Below are 20,747 nucleotides of genomic sequence, written 5' to 3' on the forward strand. Positions count from 1 at the left end.
GCAGGATGACTATTTCCTGTAGTGCCTGCTTAGCCAGCTCCTGGCCAGCAACGTCCTCAAACCTCACAGATGAGCCACTGGAACACACACACAAGACTGGTCTGAATGCTGATTCCCATACAGAAATATAGACATACTCAACTCAACTCTGCTTGGGTTGGGTTGTGTTAATTCAACAGCAAAGACAGACTGAAACAGGCAGGCTGGATCAAAACATTATAAAAAGTGTTACATCTTTGCGCCCTACTGAACATGACCCACATCAAGCAGTCAACGTCTATTGCGTTCTCGTCCTCCTGGTTCTGACCCTTGCCTGTCGTGACTCTGAGCCCGCCTGCCTGACCATTCTGCCTGCCCCGTACCTTGAGTCTGCCTGCCGCCCTGTACCATTTTGGACTCTGACATGGTTATGAACTCTTGCCTGTCCCTGACTTTCCTTTTGCCTACCCCTTGGACTAACTATAATAAACAGAGCTAAAATCATCTGCCTCCTATGTCTGCATCTGGGTCTCGCCTTGTGTCGTTATATCCTGGGCGCTCTAGAGCTCTCTGCTCCATTCATCCTTCTCTCGAGTCTCCTAGTCCCTGCCCCTGAAAAACATCCCCACAGCATGATGCTGCCACCACAATGCTTCACCGAAGGAATGGTGCAAGGTTTCCTCCAGATGTGACTTCCGTCTGGCCACTCTCCATAAAGGCCTGATTGGTGGAGTTCTGCAGAGATGATTAAGTTCAAATCCCCAAGCTGACAAGGTACAAATCTATCGTTCTGCCCCTGAACAGGCAGTTAACCCACTGTTCCTAGGCTGTCAAAATAAGAATTTGTTCTTAACTGACTTGCCTAGTTAAATAAAGGTAAAAAATACTGCAGACATTTTTTGGTACGCTTCACCAGATCTGTGCCTCGACACAATCCTGTCTTGGAGCTCTACGGACAATTCCTTCAACCTCATGGCTTTGTTTTTGCTGTGACATGCATTATCAACTGTGGGACCTTATATAGAGAGGTGTGTGCCTTCCCAAATCAGCTTTTTTGGTCCTCCAATAATCGGTATCGGCGTTGAAAAATCATAATTGGTCGACCTCTAGCATGGACCATGTTAGTTTGTTTGTGATGTGGACACCAAGGAACTTGAAGCTCTCAACTTGCTCCACTGCAGCCCCTTAGATGAGAATGGGTGTGTGCTCGGCCCTGTTTTTCCTGTCGTCCACAATCATCTCCTTTGTCTTGATCACGTTGAGGGAGAGGTTGTTGTCCTGGCACCACAAGGCCAGGTCTCTGACTTACTCCCTATAGGCTGTCTCATCGTTGTCGTGATCAGGCCTACCACTGTTAATCATTATAATTATGGTGTTGGAGTCGTGCCTGGCCGTGCAGTCATCAGTGAACATGGAGTACAGGAGGGGACTGAGCACGCACCCCTGAGGGGCCCCCGTGTTGAGGATCAGCGTGGCGGATGTGTTGTTACCTATCCTTACCACCTGGTGGCAGCCCGTCAGGAAGTCCAGGATCCAATTGCAGAGGGAGGTGTTTAGTCCCAGAGTCCTTAGCTTATTGATGAGCTTTGAGGGCACTATGGTGTTGAACGCTGAGCTGTAGTCAATGAATAGCATTCCCACATAGATGTTCATTTTGTCCAGGTGGGAAAGGGCAGTGTGGAGTGCAATAGAGATTGCATTATCTGTGGATCTGTTGGGGCGGTATGCAAATTGGAGTGGGTCTAGGGTTTCTGGAACAAAGGTGTTGATGTGAGCCATGACCACCCTTTCAAAGCACTTCATGGCTACATATGTGAGCGCTACGGGTCAGTAGTCATTTAGGCAGGTTACCTTCGCTTTCTTGGGCACAGGGACTACCTAAAAGTTTCTGCCAAGGAACACAAGCATGTTGAACTTTTCTGGCTTTAATAGACTGCGGAGTGGGGTAACAATATTGCCTGCTGTAGGCCTACTGAAAACACGTTCAGACGGAACAGGTTGGGACAGGTTGATGGGACGTTGTGTCATTCCAGTCTCCACCCAACCCTAATCTACATAATGGGACAGTTCCAAGGACAGACTGGGATGCAATTAGAAGCTATTTAATTGGAGTTAAATACGAGACAGCCAGGTTCTACAAACGGCACAGTAAAAAACAAAATTAATCTGGCTGCACACTGGTTGGAGTATGTTCCCAAAACTGCTGTTCTTATTCCATGACAGACAATGGTTTGACCATTGTAATGACAGAACCCCCCCCCCCCCCAAAAAAAAACTTGCCATTGAGAGTAATCCTATCCAATGCAAAAAAAGGCAGTGAGTGTTGACAAAGAGGGGAGAAAATCATGAGTTTCTCCTCGCTCTAAACTTCATTGAAGATTCATTTGTGAGGGAAACAAAATGTAATTTTTAAAATCACAGAGCGACAAGTCATCCATTCACGAACACTTCCTGACATTAGCATAGAGATTGTCGGCTAAACAAATAGGCCCTTGTTGACCACGGTCAAGTGGAGCCCAGAGTATGTATCGTTTTAAGCTGTGTGTGTTTGTGCTAACTGCTTTGATCTCTGTATATCGCGATCACGTTACAAATTTATACTAACATTAAATAACCTTGAAACAACACTTGATTATTAAACTCCCCCCTCAGGCTGACAGTCTCTCAGAGTGAACAGTGTATCTGGGGTTCCCTGTAGAGGCAATCTGCTCATCTGATGCAGTGGTTGAAGTGGAACTGACAGCGTTTTTAACTACTTTACAGTTCTGAAACAAACAGACAATCATAATAGTTTAAAAAAAAATACAATTCCTAGTTTATGCTACAAAACCAACTTTATAAGAGGTTTTTAAAATAGGTTCTATTTGATTAATAAAATCCATGACTTACAGTAAGGCATTGTTGGCTGAATAGATGGATGCCGTTCAATGCATTATTAATATAATTCACCAATACATTTCTTGGTAATCCAAATAATATTGCTATCACGTTGTAAATCACAGCTGGCCTGGTACATTGTTTGCTGCCATTCGTGATACATTGTTTCAGTTTCAATGACTCACTCTTTGGAACAAAAAAGGACGACTATAACCCAGGCTGGGAATGTCAATACAATCAAACTAGCAATGTGAATCATAATGTGGCTAATGGGCCCATGTACGTGTCATGGCCGAATAGGACACAAGCGAGTTAACAGTTGAGTCATCTATAAAATTACAGCCTAATGTTCTTGCATAGGTGAATTCAACTTCAATTGGGCTGCTTTTGTTTGTCCCGTTAACAGCACGCAGCGGAGGGAAAGTGTGTAGACACATGCCACAATCCTGCAGTCTGGCTTCAGTTTTTAAAGCTTGACAATGAATTACCAAAAAACTAAACCTGCAACAAAACACCATGCAAAGGTGAAACATGTAGGCCTTTACAGCAACATTTGAGCAGTAGCCAAGGCTGAGCTAGCTAGCTGCTGGGAGGATGTCATGTTATTGGAGGAGTGGGTGGTATTGGAGTGGCCATCATAAAGTCATCATAAAGTGCTCACTTGTCATAAAATATTTTTTAAAATATTTTGTGTCATATTATTCCTATGGGTGTGTATGAACAGATTTGAATACGATTTCATGTTGCTAAAATGCTGTCAGTTCCACTTTAAGCTCTGATCACCTAATGCTATTTGCGCCATTAAATTGACATGGATCCCTGTCCGCCTCCCGACACTCTCAACCCTACGCTAAAGCTCCGCCTTATCTCAGTTCACTGGTCACGATGGCAACACCCACCCGTAGCACGCGCTCCAGCAGGTGTATCTAACTGATAATCCCTAAAGCCAACACCTCGTTTGGCTGCCTTTCGTTCCAGTTCTCTGCTGCCTGTGACTGGAACGAATTGCAAAAATCGCTGAAGTTGGAGACTTTTATCTCCCTCACCAACTTCAAACATCTGCTATCTGAGCAGCTAACCGATCGCTGCAGCTGTACATAGTCTATCGGTAAATAGCCCACCCAACTTTACCTACCTCATCCCCATACTGTTTATATTTATTGACTTTTCTGCTCTTTTGCACACCAATATCTCTACCTGTACATGACCATCTGATCATTTATCACTCCAGTGTTAATCTGCAAAATTTGTATTATTCGCCTACCTCCTCATGCCTTTTGCACACAATGTATATAGACTCTCTTTTTTTCTACTGTGTTATTGACTTGTTAATTGTTTACTTCATGTGTAACTTTGTGTTGTCTGTTCACACTGCTATGCTTTATCTTGGCCAGGTCGCAGTTTTAAATAAAGGTGAAATAAAAAATAAATAAAAAACGCTTCCTCCCCATACACGCCACAGGAGGGGAGTCATTAACACCCATCGCTAAGGGCAAAAGGCTTCCATTTGCACCCCCATCAGATGGAGAGAGAGGGCAATTCGTATACGACCACATTAGAGGAGAGAAGAACAGATATCCTGTAGTGATACAGTAAAGATGATACTGTAGAAATAGAAAGGAGAGAGGGAGAAAGAGAGTGAGAAGAGAGACAGATTTATTTATTTATTTATTTTACCTTTATTTAACCAGGTAGGCAAGTTGAGAACAAGTTCTCATTTACAATTGCGACCTGGCCAAGATAAAGCAAAGCAGTTCGACAGATAAAACGACACAGAGTTACACATGGAGTAAAAACAAACATACAGTCAATAATGCAGTATAAACAAGTCTATATACAATGTGAGCAAATGAGGTGAGAAGGGAGGTAAAGGCAAAAAAGGCCATGATGGCACAGTAAATACAATATAGCAAGTAAAATACTGGAATGGTAGTTTTGCAATGGAAGAATGTGCAAAGTAGAAATAAAAAAATAATGGGGTGCAAAGGAGCAAAATAAATAAATAAATAAAAATTAAATACAGTTGGGAAAGAGGTAGTTGTTTGGGCTAAATTATAGGTGGGCTATGTACAGGTGCAGTAATCTGTGAGCTGCTCTGACAGTTGGTGCTTAAAGCTAGTGAGGGAGATAAGTGTTTCCAGTTTCAGAGATTTTTGTAGTTCGTTCCAGTCATTGGCAGCAGAGAACTGGAAGGAGAGGCGGCCAAAGAAAGAATTGGTTTTGGGGGTGACTAGAGAGATATACCTGCTGGAGCGTGTGCTACAGGTGGGAGATGCTATGGTGACCAGCGAGCTGAGATAAGGGGGGACTTTACCTAGCAGGGTCTTGTAGATGACATGGAGCCAGTGGGTTTGGCGACGAGTATGAAGCGAGGGCCAGCCAACGAGAGCGTACAGGTCGCAATGGTGGGTAGTATATGGGGCTTTGGTGATAAAACGGATTGCACTGTGATAGACTGCATCCAATTTGTTGAGTAGGGTATTGGAGGCTATTTTGTAAATGACATCGCCAAAGTCGAGGATTGGTAGGATGGTCAGTTTTACAAGGGTATGTTTGGCAGCATGAGTGAAGGATGCTTTGTTGCGAAATAGGAAGCCAATTCTAGATTTAACTTTGGATTGGAGATGTTTGATATGGGTCTGGAAGGAGAGTTTACAGTCTAACCAGACACCTAAGTATTTGTAGTTGTCCACGTATTCTAAGTCAGAGCCGTCCAGAGTAGTGATGTTGGACAGGCGGGTAGGTGCAGGTAGCGATCGGTTGAAGAGCATGCATTTAGTTTTACTTGTATTTAAGAGCAATTGGAGGCCACGGAAGGAGAGTTGTATGGCATTGAAGCTTGCCTGGAGGGTTGTTAACACAGTGTCCAAAGAAGGGCCGGAAGTATACAGAATGGTGTCGTCTGCGTAGAGGTGGATCAGGGACTCACCAGCAGCAAGAGCGACCTCATTGATGTATACAGAGAAGAGAGTCGGTCCAAGAATTGAACCCTGTGGCACCCCCATAGAGACTGCCAGAGGTCCGGACAGCAGACCCTCCGATTTGACACACTGAACTCTATCAGAGAAGTAGTTGGTGAACCAGGCGAGGCAATCATTTGAGAAACCAAGGCTGTCGAGTCTGCCGATGAGGATATGGTGATTGACAGAGTCGAAAGCCTTGGCCAGATCAATGAATACGGCTGCACAGTAATGTTTCTTATCGATGGCGGTTAAGATATCGTTTAGGACCTTGAGCGTGGCTGAGGTGCACCCATGACCAGCTCTGAAACCAGATTGCATAGCAGAGAAGGTATGGTGAGATTCGAAATGGTCGGTAATCTGTTTGTTGACTTGGCTTTCGAAGACCTTAGAAAGGCACGGTAGGATAGATATAGGTCTGTAGCAGTTTGGGTCAAGAATGTCCCCCCCTTTGAAGAGGGGGATGACCGCAGCTGCTTTCCAATCTTTGGGAATCTCAGACGACACGAAAGAGAGGTTGAACAGGCTAGTAATAGGGGTGGCAACAATTTCGGCAGATAATTTTAGAAAGAAAGGGTCCAGATTGTCTAGCCCGGCTGATTTGTAGGGGTCCAGATTTTGCAGCTCTTTCAGAACATCAGCTGAATGGATTTGGGAGAAGGAGAAATGGGGAAGGCTTGGGCGAGTTGCTGTTGGGGATGCAGTGCTGTTGTCCGGGGTAGGAGTAGCCAGAAAGCATGGCCAGCCGTAGAAAAATGCTTATTGAAATTCTCAATTATGGTGGATTTATCAGTGGTGACAGTGTTTCCTATCTTCAGTGCAGTGGGCAGCTGGGAGGAGGTGTTCTTATTCTCCATGGACTTTACAGTGTCCCAGAACTTTTTTGAGTTAGTGTTGCAGGAAGCAAATTTCTGCTTGAAAAAGCTAGCCTTGGCTTTTCTAACTGCCTGTGTATAATGATTTCTAGCTTCCCTGAACAGCTGCATATCACGGGGGCTGTTCGATGCTAATGCAGAACGCCATAGGATGTTTTTGTGTTGGTTAAGGGCAGTCAGGTCTGGGGAGAACCAAGGGCTATATCTGTTCCTGGTTCTAAATTTCTTGAATGGGGCATGTTTATTTAAGATGGTTAGGAAGGCATTTAAAAAAAAATATCCAGGCATCCTCTACTGACGGGATGAGATCAATATCCTTCCAGGATACCCCGGCCAGGTCGATTAGAAAGGCCTGCTCGCAGAAGTGTTTCAGGGAGCGTTTTACAGTGATGAGTGGAGGTCGTTTGACCGCTGACCCATTACGGATGCAGGCAATGAGGCAGTGATCGCTGAGATCTTGGTTGAAGACAGCAGAGGTGTATTTAGAGGGGAAGTTGGTTAGGATGATATCTATGAGCACATTCAACGTGCTTTCAGCTGGATATAACACCTACTCTGACCAACTAATGGTGTTACTTTTCTCATGTAAAAATGTCTTCAATATAATTAGTTCACAAGCAATGTCCTTAGAGTTGCCATGGTAAAATTAAGTTTTGGAGGAAGCTTCCTAAATTGGCAGCCTAAACTGAGGCATTGTACAGTAGGAAATGCTCTGTACAAGAAAACTGAAAACTCTTTAGGTATTTATGGTCGACAGTGCATTATTTTGTGAATTTCCTTTTGGCATGACATTTCAACATAAGATACATTATGAAATAAAAAACATGTGGCTATGAGAGAGAAAGGAAGAGAGAAAGAAAAATACCCATGAATCCAAGAGAGAGAGAGAGAAATCAAGAGAGAAAGAGAATCAGCGGTCAAGGCATGGGTTGTGTGCTGACGCATGTAAGAGCCCTCATTGAAAACTTCCATCAGATTATTACTCATTAACCATGACTCACTAAATTAAGGCCCCTCTGTCTGAATCATTAGCATAATAAAGGCTTTGAAGCAGACACCATAATTTGACTCCCATGCGTAAGCTTGGTGCGCTCAGCTAGGTGTTACATGCAATTAGGTAGTCTAGGAGTGCACTTAGACTGGCTTAGGTGAAAAGGAGGACTGGGCTTCCTGGTTATGGCTGACGTTTGATAGAATTACTTAATATAATTCATTTTATGAATGAACCCAGCTGCTATGAGTCTGAAAGCTACAGATGTTACATGCAGAGACAGTGGCTATCGAGCTGGCTGGCTGGTGTGTGTGTGTGTGTGTGTGTGTGTGTGTGTGTGTGTGTGTGTGTGTGTGTGTGTGTGTGTGTGTGTGTGTGTGTGTGTGTGTGTGTGTGTGTAACAATGGGTATCAAGACACAGCTAATGTGTGTTCAGCTCATGAGGTCCATTTCCACATCACACGTAAAAGTTTACTAGTGTACACTTGTTCTGCGATTGCACAACTCACAACCCAAGGCACAGATCTGGGATCTGTTCACTGTGTCAAAGTTTTACGTTAAACATTACACTACAGCAACATGTCTCATTAGCTCAGTAAGCTCCTAATGGGCCTGACCCAAGGAGAGCAGCCTTGACAGTGAAGGGATGACCTATGTACACAGTTTGAAGTCTCCCTTTACAGTTCAAGGCAAAGAATTTGGAGCGTCTCCCACTATACAAATGTCTACCAGCTACTGCATGTATCAATCCACAAACCGGGCCTTAAATACAGTTGGCATCTTATATTGACACAATTCACAATCATAGGCTATTCATGATGGTTTTGTTATTGCACTGAGGTTACCAAAGAAAGGTCAAACTAAACTAAAAGTATGTAGATTGTTTCAGATTTGACATCTTACAGGGGCCAGATGTAAAAAAAATAATAATAATGATAAAAATTTTAAAAAGGTTAATTGCAGGGGGTCCGGACATTTTCCATATGTGATTATTCTTCGGAAGAACTGTATAAAAAAAGCAACGCACACACACCAATAAAGCACTTTTCTTCAAATGAAATGCTGCTGAAGTAATTAGGAAAGAAGTGGAGAGTGTTCAACCAATGAGAGTCGAGATGCAACCAAAACATTTGATCATCATTGAAAAGGAAAAGGCACAATGCTCGCTCACCATTTTTAAAATGTATTTGAATAACTATTAAAAGCTTCTTAATTAAAAGTATATCGGTTTTAAAAAGTAAGTCATTTTAAAATCATCTGAAAGCGAAGTATCTCAAATCAGGTCATGTAAAATTCCAGGCTGAAGGAAGTATGCTTTGAATGAATTTCCCTCAGTAATTTCCCTTAGTAATTTCCCTCAGTAATTTCCCTTAGTAATTTCCCTCAGTAATTTCCCTCACACTCCCTTTTAATGAGTCCTTGTGAGCATCAGAGAGGAAACTAGAAGGCATGTTCCTAAGAGTCATAGCTCTCAGGAATGGGGTCATACTATTTTGTAGCTTAAACTGTTTAGACACTAGAGCCAAATTCATATGAAGAAAAAAAATGATCAACATGCCACATAGGTGCTTGAAACCACTAGAAACCACACCATAGACAACGACAATAGTGCTTGTAATTTTGGAACAGAGCTTCAGATTTTGGCAGATATTTTTTTGCATATCTTTTATTAATGTTCAATATTGATCAAAGGCCCAGTCTAAATTAATAAACGATCCGGATGTGGCCAGCGGGCCGCCAGTTGAATAGCCCTGCTTTATGTCTACCATGTTACATTTATCTTTTGAGGATACAATATATACTAAGCAAAAATATAAATGCAACATGTAAAGTGTTGTTCCCATGTTTCATGAGCAGAAATAGAAATTCACAGACATTTTCCATACATACAAAGAACGGATTTATCTCAAGTTTTGTGCAAAAATGTGTTAACATCCTTGTTAGTGAGCATATCTCCTTTGCCAAGATAATCCATCCACCTGACTGACAGGTGTGGCATATCAAGCTGATTTAACAGCATGATCATTACATAAGTGCACCTTGTGCTGGGGACAATAAAAGGCCACTTTAAAATGTGCAGTTTTGTCACACAACACAATGCCATAGATGTCTCAAGTTTTGTTGGAGCGTGCAACTGGCATGCTGACTGCAGGAATGTCCACCAGAGCTGTTGCCAGAGAATTGAACGTTCATTTCTCTACCATAAGCTGGTTCCAACGTTGTTTTATAGAATTTGTCAACCGGCCTCACAACCGCAGATAATGTGTAACCACACCACACCAGGACCTCCACATCCAGCTTCTTCACCTGCGGGATCATCCGATGGGGGTGCTGAGGACTACTTCTGCCTGTAATAAATCCATTTTGTGGGAAAAAGTCATTCTGATTGGCTAGGCCTGGCTTCCCAGTGGGTGGGCCTGGCTGCCAAGTGGATGGGTCTATGCCCTCCTAGGCCCACTCAAGGCTGCACCCCTGCCCAGTCATGTGAAATCCATAGAGCTGAATGAATGTATTTCAGTTGACTGACGTATATGAGCTGTAACTCAGTAAAGTCCTTGAAATTGTTGTATGTTGCGTTTTATATTTTTTGTTCAGTCTAATTTATTGTCCATTTAGATGGAAATTCAGCATACAAATTCACACACGCAACAAAATGCATACATGCAGTACGGGAAACTGGAAAGTTTGCACACAAAGTTCAACATTTAACCTTTAAGAGCACTAAACTAACACAGTTAACACAACATCTAGCAACGAAATTTGTGTAGCACTATCTGTGCATTATAAGGCAGTATAATAGCCTATTTTCATCTCCTATAGATAACTTCATCTGAAAAATATTATTAATCCATTTTTTTATATTTAAGCATTCACTTTTAAATAAATTTTCTAAAGGCAAAAAGCTAAATTAGACAGACTATTTTAGTACACAACAGTCATGTATTTATGATGCCTAAAATTATTCTAATAGTTCTAATAATAGAGTTCTAATAATTTTCGCCCAATGCTATAATTACATTTAATAATATATACAAGTGTCAAAAAGTAGGTTAATATGAATAAATGTAGGTTTAATTGACCTGATATAATTTATTTCGACTATAAAGACAAGTAAAAGCACAATTAATTGCAAGAGCTCTCATTTTCAGCACCCTAGACAGCGGTTTTAGGCTACATGGAAATCCTTGTCTGCAGTCGCTGACTTGCTCTCAATTTGACAGCAGCGCGTCCCTGTAAAACGTGTAGGTGGCAACTGTACTAAAACTTTTCATTATACACTGGGTTATATTAAATTGAGTTGGTCATGTAGTAAATAAAACCCACGACAACTTGCGCTTAGCCTACAACTTCACCCAAATACAATAACACACTGACGCTTCCTTAGTAGCAAATCAATTTCCTCGAGGACAAAACAACATAGCTCAAATCAGAAACAACAAGTGATTTCCCCCCGCAGGGTATCAACCTCAGAGCATAATTGGGATTAGCGAAGTACACGTCATCCCACTCAGGCAACACACTGTGCGCCGACTAATAATATTAGACTGGATTTAGAGAAAGAGGAGTCGGTCAAGTGTTTTCCCGGAGGACGCACCTTTGTGTCTTTGCAAGGCAGAGAGCTGCGCAGCTCCGTGTATGACTCGGCAGCTGGAACGTTCGGACAACAAAATGTCAGTCAATAATGCTTTTCAAGTGGCTAACATTCCATGGAGGAATAACAATTTTACCATGTCGAATAAAGACCCACCTTTCTCGGATCAAGGGGAGACCATTATAGGAATATACCTGCTGGTTCTAGGTGGGAGAACTTGCTCATGTAGTTGGAATGTAATTTCGTTTTTAAAATGCTGCTTTGCTTTTATGCTGCAAAGACTTGCTTTAGTTTTGCTTTCATGGCAAAAAAGATCTGGAAATATGGCACTAATGCCTTGTTTACCACTTCATGATTTATATTCTATTACCTAAACGTTAAGGTAAGATGAATGACAGTACATTTGACCAATTGTCAAAATAAAATATTCAGAGTGTAGCCTACATTTATCTTGTTCATTTTTACTCTACCATATTTTGGCATCGCAATATACAACAATTGGATGAAGAATTCGATTGCACTGCAGAATACAAATCACCAATACCAGAAACCTTTGTTATTGCAGTTGTTATACTACTGTTACTGTCATTATAGTGTATGGGCAACGGTTAGTGGATTTGGTGCTATAAGTAGACCAGGACAAATCTTCTCCTGGTAAAGAGGGGTGGATCCTGCAGCCATTCAGATCCTGTCTAAGCTGTGGAAATCGTCAATCAAGAAGGGATGGCAGCCAGCCAGTCTGACCTTCTTTAAGAGAGGGCAGAACGACTTGTAATTACCTGTTATTGGGTGCAAATTGATTTAAATTGATCCTGACTTTTGAAACCAATAGGGCGACTGTAATTTTATTTACAGTATAGGTAGGCTACTCAGTGCACCTACTATTAACTCTAAAGGAAATTTAATGAAGGAAGGTTTATGCTCCTTTTGGTATTTGAATATGTAGTGTCTGAAGAGAAAGTCAGTAGGTTCAAATCACAGATGAGGCACTTTGTCACCTCAATGCTTCATGCTGCTTTATGAGCCGCATTTTGTATGGTGTGACTACAATTCCATGACATTTCACAAAACTGACAAGGCCTTTGCTCAATTGGTAGTGTGGGACACGCTGGTGATAGATGGGGTGAGTTTCCATCCAGGTAGCGCTTTTAGCGTCTGGAAAAGAGCTATAAAGCCAATCAGTTTGTATGTCAATGGGTTTTCTCCTCGTCAGGTTGGATGTCGTGGTTCGGCAACAGTATCGTGATCTTCGTCCTGTACAAGCAGCGTGTGTCACTGCAGCCCACGGACTATCTGACCTTTAACCTGGCCATCTCCGACGCCAGTATTTCCGTCTTCGGCTACTCCCGGGGGATCCTGGAGATCTTCAATGTGTTCCGGGACAGCGGATACCTGGTTAACTCCATCTGGACATGCCAGGTAGGCAATGAAGATATCTGGTTGGAGGGGGAAAAGTTGTTTTGAGAATTGAGAGGCTTCAAATTTGTTTTGTACGTGAATGGTAATGTGCCGCATGTGTCATCCTACTGCAGGATCTGATACTATACACTCACTCACAGCAATACTCACAAGACACAGACATTACCGCTATCCCATAAAACATGGTGTGATTGGACACGACTTTAGTAGTTCAGGTCTCCTGGAAGGTGATGTCACGGAGAGATGCTAACTTGGCCATCCTTTACACAAATATCAAATACACAAACAAGACAACTTACCTTTGCGATTGCAGATGTGCAAAAACACTGCTCTATGGCTTTGTTTCTATTGCCAGTTCTTTGTCATTTCCTACTAATTGCCTAGTTAAGAATATCAATGGTCCACTCAGAATGGAAGACTAAGTAAACATAACACAATGGAATAGAGCATAGAAATGTGTTGCAACAGATCATTATATTCACTGCACTACAATGGTTCTTTGGGGGGGATGGTCCTTTTTATTATTACTTGGTTACGAATAGAACATTAACAATGGATGCACCGGACAGGTGCCACAAAGGTATTGTATTGTTAACTACAGCACAGGAGAAACGGTCCTGTAGGCTTTACCTGAAGTAATAGAATTGTAACACTATCTTAGGGGGGAATAAGAATGGTTTAGCCACATCAACAGCCAAACATAGATGGATGGTTAAGGTCTGGCACTTATAGCATTTGATAAAGAGGAAGCGTGATTTGCACAAGGGCTTGCGTACACGTGATTGACGGGCACTATCGATCACCTTGTTTTGTCGGGGCCTCTTGAAAATATACATTTTAGTTCAAGCCTATCAATCCATTTACATTGGTGCACAATGTGAGAAAATGCCACCTTGAAAAAAAGTCCAATGAATGAATGCAATGTTATCCCTGTTCACACAACAGTGTGTGTGTTTTAATGTTAATTATAGTTATTTCCCCAAGCAGGTGTTGCTGTTTGTTTGGGACAAATCGTAGTTGAATAATGTCCAACTAACACTGAACAATAATATTTTCATTTACTATTGGCCAAAGCTAAATACAATAGGAAAACAACCACATGAAAACTACAGTAAGAAAACAAACTAAAAAGGAGAGACAGAAATTATTTAAAAAATACAATAAGTAACAGGGCAGAGAGGGCAGATGAGGAAGAGAGAGGAGAGTTTCTTCTGAGAAAGAAAAGTGGTCCTGAGGTCAGGAGACACTGAAAGCTGGATTATAGAATGTATGGGTCAGAGTGAGGGGAGAGTTGTCAAAGATGAAATTGCGGACTATAGTGTACCTATTAAGGCCACCAATATCTAAGTTTAGACATTTCTAACATATACTTGTCGTAATTGTTGTAGGAAAGGTGGAGATAATATGAAAGATTAATCTCTCATGTTAAATTGTATGACTTGATTTACCCTATTTTTTTTATGTAAGAGAAACACATTTGTTAAAATATGTGGAACGTCTGGACTGGGTCCCACCTGTGGAAAGTTTGAGCTAATATGCGCTAATGCAATTAGCAGGAGGTTGTAAGTAAGAAGAACATTTCCCAGGACACAGACATATCTGATATTGTCAGAAAGCTTAAATTCTTGTTAATCTAACTGCACTGTCCAATTTACAATAGCTATTACAGTGAAGGAATACCATGCTATTGTTTGAGGAGAGTGCACAGTTATGAACTTGAAAAGTTTTAAATAAACAAATTATGCACATTTGGGCAGTCTTGATACAACATTTTGAACAGAAATACAATGGTTCATTGGATCAGTCTAAAACGTTGCACATACACTGCTGCCATCTAGTGGCCAACATTGCGCCTGGACTGGAATAATACATTATGGCCTTTCTCTTGCCTTTAAAAGATGGTACAAAAAAATACAGAAAAACTGTAGTTTTTTCTTTGTATTATCTTTTACCAGATCTAATGTGTTATATTCTCCTACATTAATTTCACATTTCAAGTCTTTCAAATGGAATCAAGAATATGCATATCCTTGCTTCAGGTCCTGAGCTACAGGCAGTTAGATTTGGGTATGTCATTTTAGGCGAAAATTGAAAATTGAAAATTGAAAGAAAGGGTCCGATCCTTAAGGCTCCTTAAGAGCCTTAAGCCCATGGGTGTCCCAAAAAAGCCCACCTCTTAAATAATCAATTTAAAAACATTTCCTAATGCTGAAAACGTACAAATTGACAGATCTTATGTAAACTTAAATTATAGTAATCACCCCTTAAGTTCTTAAAATCAACTGATCATTACTATTCATCATGGGTGTAGCACTCATAAAAGTGGGTGTCCAATCGTATCCGCAGAGAACAATGCGGGCCCAGGCGTTTGCTCATGCCAACCAGTACATACCTGATTTGACTAATCAACTAGTCATAGACTTCAACCAAGACTTGATAAGTTGAATCAGAGTTACTGCTTGGTTAGAACAAAAACATGCACCCTCACTGGCCCTCTGTGGATAAGACGCCGTGCACAAAGACCATAACACATAACAACTTGTCATGAATTATCTGAAAGCTGGTTCACATTTGGTGTAGTGTTGTTCGTTAGTTCAACTTGTCTTCCTAAAGCCAGTCTGAAGACGGGTTTAAAATCTCCCTCTCTACTGTTGCATTACAAAGGTTTGTGTGGTGAACCCAAAAATAGAAACACCTGGATGAATGAGGGACAACAATGTTGTCACAAGTGTAGAGAGGAGTAGGCAAGAGGAGGGAGAGCCAAAGCGAAGGCTGGTGTGACAAATTTGACTAATGCGCCTGGCTCTTTCTGCACAAGTAGTCATCCAATAGTCATCTTCTTGTCCCTCATTTGTTTCCATTTTTGTCCACTACTTGTTGGTCTTCCATCCCTGATACCCTTCAACCCTGATCTTATTCTTCTCTCTCTGCATCAATGACTACCTGTCCACTCCAAACGTCTTGGGGAGAGTACAGAGGATTTTAAATGTTCTTAATTCTTTTTAATGTTGGTAAACATACAATGGATTGATGCATAAATGTAATTTGAGTATTTTAATGAAAATAAATGTGAAGAAAAAACATTTATGCTCAGATACGTAGAATTTTAGTGATATCATCACACAATCTCCCATGTGTTTCAATGCAAACCGGGCTACTGGACTTAATGATTTATGGTTAAAACAAAATCAGAATAACAAAGTTCAATCATAAAATATTTGGAAACCAATGGTTTGGGGTATAAATATCACTATGGACTACAATATTATGTGATGTTAGTATTGAACAATATTATTTTATTTTCATTTACATTCTGTTATGTTGCTACTGTATTGACTGACGTGGTACGACCACTAGCATGAAAAATCCATCTTTGCAATTGGCAAGAAATAGGCATTAATAACTATGTAGTATACTATCTTGTATTGTGCAACACTATCTTGTATTGTGCAACACATTCATCTCGCAATTTTACATGAAGTGTGAACAAAGTTTTTTTCTAAAGTGAGTCACCTCCACACCAAAGTTTTTTTGAAGCTTTGAAATGGACCACTAGTAGGAACATACACAACGGTCAATAACTTAATAAAAAACATCTGATTGTTATTTCCAAAACATGTTTTATTCTAAGACAATCAGATGAATTGGTTGAAACATTAAACAGCAGGAAATGTTTATTTCTTTTTTTGTCCAAAGATGGAAGTGGGCTTAATAGGTACGCTTACCCTAACAAGCAGCAAGTAAAATGCTACTTTCCAACCAGACCTGGCTTCAAATACATGTGTATTTGAGTATCTGGTACTTAAAATACTTTTTTTTAGATACACAGCCCAAAACAAGTACTTTTATTGAAGTATTTGAACGGTTCTTTGTAAAAACCAAATCTACCAAATTAACTGTATTTGAGAGTATTTTCAAATACTTTCCAAGTATATATCCAAATACATTAACATATTCAACTACTTGCCTTTTCAAATAAACTATATCTGTATACTTACTTTGAATATATGTAAAAGGAATTGAGATATTTGAAATAGCATTTGAACCTAGGTCTGTTTCCAATTATGGAGAAACCCCATTTGCAGAAAATGCTATGTTGCTCGAAGCATCCCACCAGATGTTTTTAAAATCATGGTCCAAGGTTTTCCTCCAATAGACTTTGCATTGTCCTCCAAAGTGTATCTGACCGTGAGGCAAAAGTGAAGGGGCTTGGATGTAAATATATTAGATTAGATTAAGTAATCCGATCAGTCAAAGTACATTTGGCTCCTGTCTCTACTAGGAAGAGAAGTTAATTCGGTAGAAGCTGTCGATCTTGATCAGACATACTCACCACTGCTGACCATAGCTGTGATGAACCGATCTTTAACTCCATTCAATGTAGCTAGATCAGCTCTTCTGTGTTCGGGCTATATAAATGTCCATCAGGGTGAACTAAAAACTGAACAACCAAGAAAAGGAGTTGGCAAAAGTAGAGAGGAGCTCTATTCACACAAAATCAGTAATTGGTTAATGACAGATTTGTCAAGTACATGAGAATCCAGACAACTATTCAATAGCAGAATAATTGTTTTCAACTTGATCTTCTGAGTGATTGGGGTCTTTCAACTTCTGCAAGAAAAGTGGATGTCTGTTTTTTCTACTGTATTTGTTTTGAGATTTTCATCCCTGTACGTTTCCCCTCTAAGCTTCCCTAACAGTATTGTTGGTCTTTCCCAGGTGGATGGCTTCTTCACCTTGGTCTTTGGCCTCAGCAGCATCAATACTTTGACTGTCATCAGTGTCACAAGATACATCAAGGGATGCCATCCGAGTAAAGGTAATGCACTGACACAACCTTAACCTTTAATCTTCATCTCAATAATTCCAGAAAAATGCCCCCTATAGGCTAGATGTTCTGGTCAGACATAATGTTCTTGTGGGAACCTTTCTTTTAGCTATCAACTCTTTTCTTTTACCTAGCTCACTGCATATCCAACACAACCATGGGCATGTCCCTAATATTCATCTGGTCAGAGGCTGTGTTCTGGTCGGGAGCACCCCTTCTGGGCTGGGGGAGTTACACAGGTGAGATAAACATGGATAGTAATCATGTTACATACTATTTGATACAGGGGCACTTACTTGTGTTAGGTTCTTGTAACATTCTGGTTGGGCAACATTTTCAAGATTTGTTTGTGCACAATGACGACAAAACAAGAAATCTAAAACGTTAGCAGAAGACAACCTTTAAACGAGAACTGACCATATTGACCTATGTGGACCTTTTTTTCACACTTACACTGACTTTTCTAAGGGCCAAAATACAGGAAATTCTTCGTAAATGTTCTTCACATGAACAATGTGTTTGTGTCTCAATCTCCCTTCTTTTAGATCGCGGATATGGAACGTGTGAAATCGACTGGGCCAAAGCCAACTACTCCACCGTCTACAAGTCCTACATCATCTCCATCCTCATCTTCTGCTTCTTCGTCCCCGTGCTGGTCATGCTCTTCACCTACGTGTCCATCATCAACACAGTGAAGAGAGGCAACGCCATGGCCGCTGAGGGAGACCTGACGGACAGGCAGAGGAAGATTGAACGGGACGTCACCATTGTGAGTAGGATTCAAATCACAGCAACTTTTATTGGTCACATACACAGATTTGCAGGAATTACAGCAGGTGCAACGAAATGCTTATGTTACTAGCTCCAATAGTGCACTAGAAATGACAGTGTCCAATAAACAATCCAGAGTAGATATATTAGAGTGAGTCAGAATCCAGAAAATAACACATGTACAAATAATACTACATATAGACCAAGCTTTAAAGGAAGGGTTATGATTTAACGGGCAACCTAACTTAGGTCATTCTCCCAGGTATCCATTGTCATCTGCACAGCATTCATCCTGGCGTGGTCGCCGTACGCCGTGGTCTCCATGTGGTCGGCCTGTGGCTTCCACGTACCCAGCCTCACCAGCATCTTCACCCGCCTCTTTGCCAAGTCGGCCAGCTTCTACAACCCTCTCATCTACTTCGGCCTCAGCTCCAAGTTCCGCAAGGACGTCGCCATCTTGCTGCCTTGCACCGGCGATGGCAAGGACACGGTCAAGCTCAAGCGTTTTAAGCCGAAAGGCGAGGCTCACCAGGGCTCCGGAAGAGGCAATGGACTCAAAGCACATCCTCATCACCAGAAGGAGATGAAGGAGATGAAGTATGCCCCTGGAAATCCGTATCTGCTCACGGCGACTAAGGCTGCCCCAAGCCCAGATTCGGGAGTGGGGAGCCCCCCCTGTACTCCTCCCGCCAACAAGGAGATGTACTTTATCGAGGTGCCCCCTATCGAGGTGCCCCATCTGTCTGATGGACCAGAGTGGGAATGTGACAGACTCTAAGAACAATCCGTTTTTTTTTCTTCTGTGTTACCTTTTTATTTAAAAACACATGGGATTTTACTTGAAAGGTGGCTACTTGAATTTTAGGGGATAATGTTAAGGATAACTATTTTGTATTTGATTTGTGTAAGTATGTATACCTAATATGTATTTCTTAATGAATTGTGTTTATACTTGCGAATAAAACTGTTTCCATTCAAATGGAACAAGTTGAAAGATGTTTGCAATATCAATGCTCATATTGTCACTCTTTTGAAATAAATTCCTGTCCAACTCAACCCCATTAGCAGACATTACAGAAGACATGACAGAAATGTAAGTGTATCTCTTATGAAAATGATCTGAGATGCTCAGCTCACACATAGGCGACATACCAGTTCTAATGATAACTTTACTTGAGTGAGGCAGGCGTGTCTTCACGGGTTGACTTGTTTTCTTCCAGTGAAACAATCATCCATCTGTTCCCCATAATTCCAAGGAACTTCACACAAACCAACTTTACCTCAGGTAGGACATGTACCATAAGGAACAGTTGAAGTGAATTAAAGTGCGGTCAACCTTGACAGGCTACAAGTATAAGCTACAATACGCAAGAGAGCTGTATTAAAACAAAACAGAAAGCAGATACTTCTCAAGCCCCTGCAATATGCTCACATGTTGGCCACCTGTGGGCTTGGCACGAAACGATCCATTCCACATGCGCACTCTACTAAAGGCGACTGACTACAAGGTTGATTGTGCCGATAGTGAAGTTGTAGGCTGCTTTAAAAAGTAGTCTAAATCAAGTTGAACATTGGAAAGAGGGAGAAAGAAAAAAATATTTTATTTATGTTTTCTTTATCTTCATGCTTCCCTCAGCTTATTTCATGATGCATCAAACAGGGTGATTTCTGTATTTTCCTTCAAGGAGCCTACCGTTACTCCTTCAGGTCCAAGGACCTAGTACACTGAACTAGAATATGAATGCTACATACAACAAATTCCTACGATTTTACTGAGTTACAGATCACATAAGGAAATCAGTCAATTGAAATAAATAAATGAGGCCTTAATCTATGGATTTGGCATTACTGTGAATACACATTCGCATCTGTTGGTCACAGATATGTTAAAAAAAGGTAGGGGTGTGGATCAGAAAACCAGTCAGTATCTGTTGTGACCACCATTTGCCTCATGCGACACATATCCTTCGCATAGAGTTTATCAGGCTGTTGACTGTGGCCTGTTGAATGTTGTCCCACCCCTCTTCAATGGCTGTGCAACGTTGCTGGATATTGGCGGGAACTGGAACACGCTGTCGTATACGCCAATCCATAGCATCCCACACATGCTCAGTGTGTGACATGTCTGGAACTGGGACATTTTCAGCTTCCAGGAATTGTGTACAGATCCTCGCAACATGGGCCGTGCATTATCCTAATGCAGCATGTGGTGATGGCGGCAGATGAATGGCACGACAATGGACCTCAGGATCTCATCCCGTTATCTCTGTGCCTTCAAATTTTCATAAATAAAATGTGATTGTGTTAGCTTATGCCTGCCCATTGAGAAGTCTGTGGCATTGTGATGTGTGATAAACTGCACATTTTAGAGCGGCACAAGGTGCATCTGTGTAATTATCATGCTGTAATTATCTTGCTTAATCATCTTATTTATACGCCACACCTGTCAGGTGGA

The 20,747-nt window shown here is 41.3% G+C and overlaps 1 protein-coding gene across 1 annotated transcript; it reads left to right on the forward strand.

Annotated features, from left to right (window-relative positions):
* Positions 1–11,224: 11,224 nt before the first annotated feature.
* LOC109896003 (opsin-5) lies at positions 11,225–19,348 on the forward strand. Its single transcript, XM_020490209.2, has 6 exons — positions 11,225–11,481; positions 12,488–12,693; positions 17,413–17,512; positions 17,656–17,760; positions 18,067–18,290; positions 18,555–19,348. The coding sequence occupies exons 1-6, from the start codon at positions 11,319–11,321 to the stop codon at positions 19,068–19,070; spliced, it is 1,314 nt and encodes a 437-aa protein (XP_020345798.1). The 5' UTR covers positions 11,225–11,318; the 3' UTR covers positions 19,071–19,348.
* Positions 19,349–20,747: the final 1,399 nt, after the last annotated feature.

The sequence above is a fragment of the Oncorhynchus kisutch genome, linkage group LG1 (genome assembly GCF_002021735.2).
Source record: "Oncorhynchus kisutch isolate 150728-3 linkage group LG1, Okis_V2, whole genome shotgun sequence".
Taxonomy (NCBI): domain Eukaryota; kingdom Metazoa; phylum Chordata; class Actinopteri; order Salmoniformes; family Salmonidae; genus Oncorhynchus; species Oncorhynchus kisutch.

Excerpts from the sequence above, each read along its gene's own strand:
- LOC109896003 (XM_020490209.2), top strand. The coding sequence starts at position 11,319 with ATGACTCGGCAGCTGGAACGTTCGGACAACAAAATGTCAGTCAATAAT. Across the intron at positions 11,482-12,487 it reads AATATACCTGCTGGTTCTAG|GTTGGATGTCGTGGTTCGGC; the intron begins GTGGGAGAACTT and ends TCTCCTCGTCAG. Across the intron at positions 18,291-18,554 it reads TTGAACGGGACGTCACCATT|GTATCCATTGTCATCTGCAC; the intron begins GTGAGTAGGATT and ends TCATTCTCCCAG.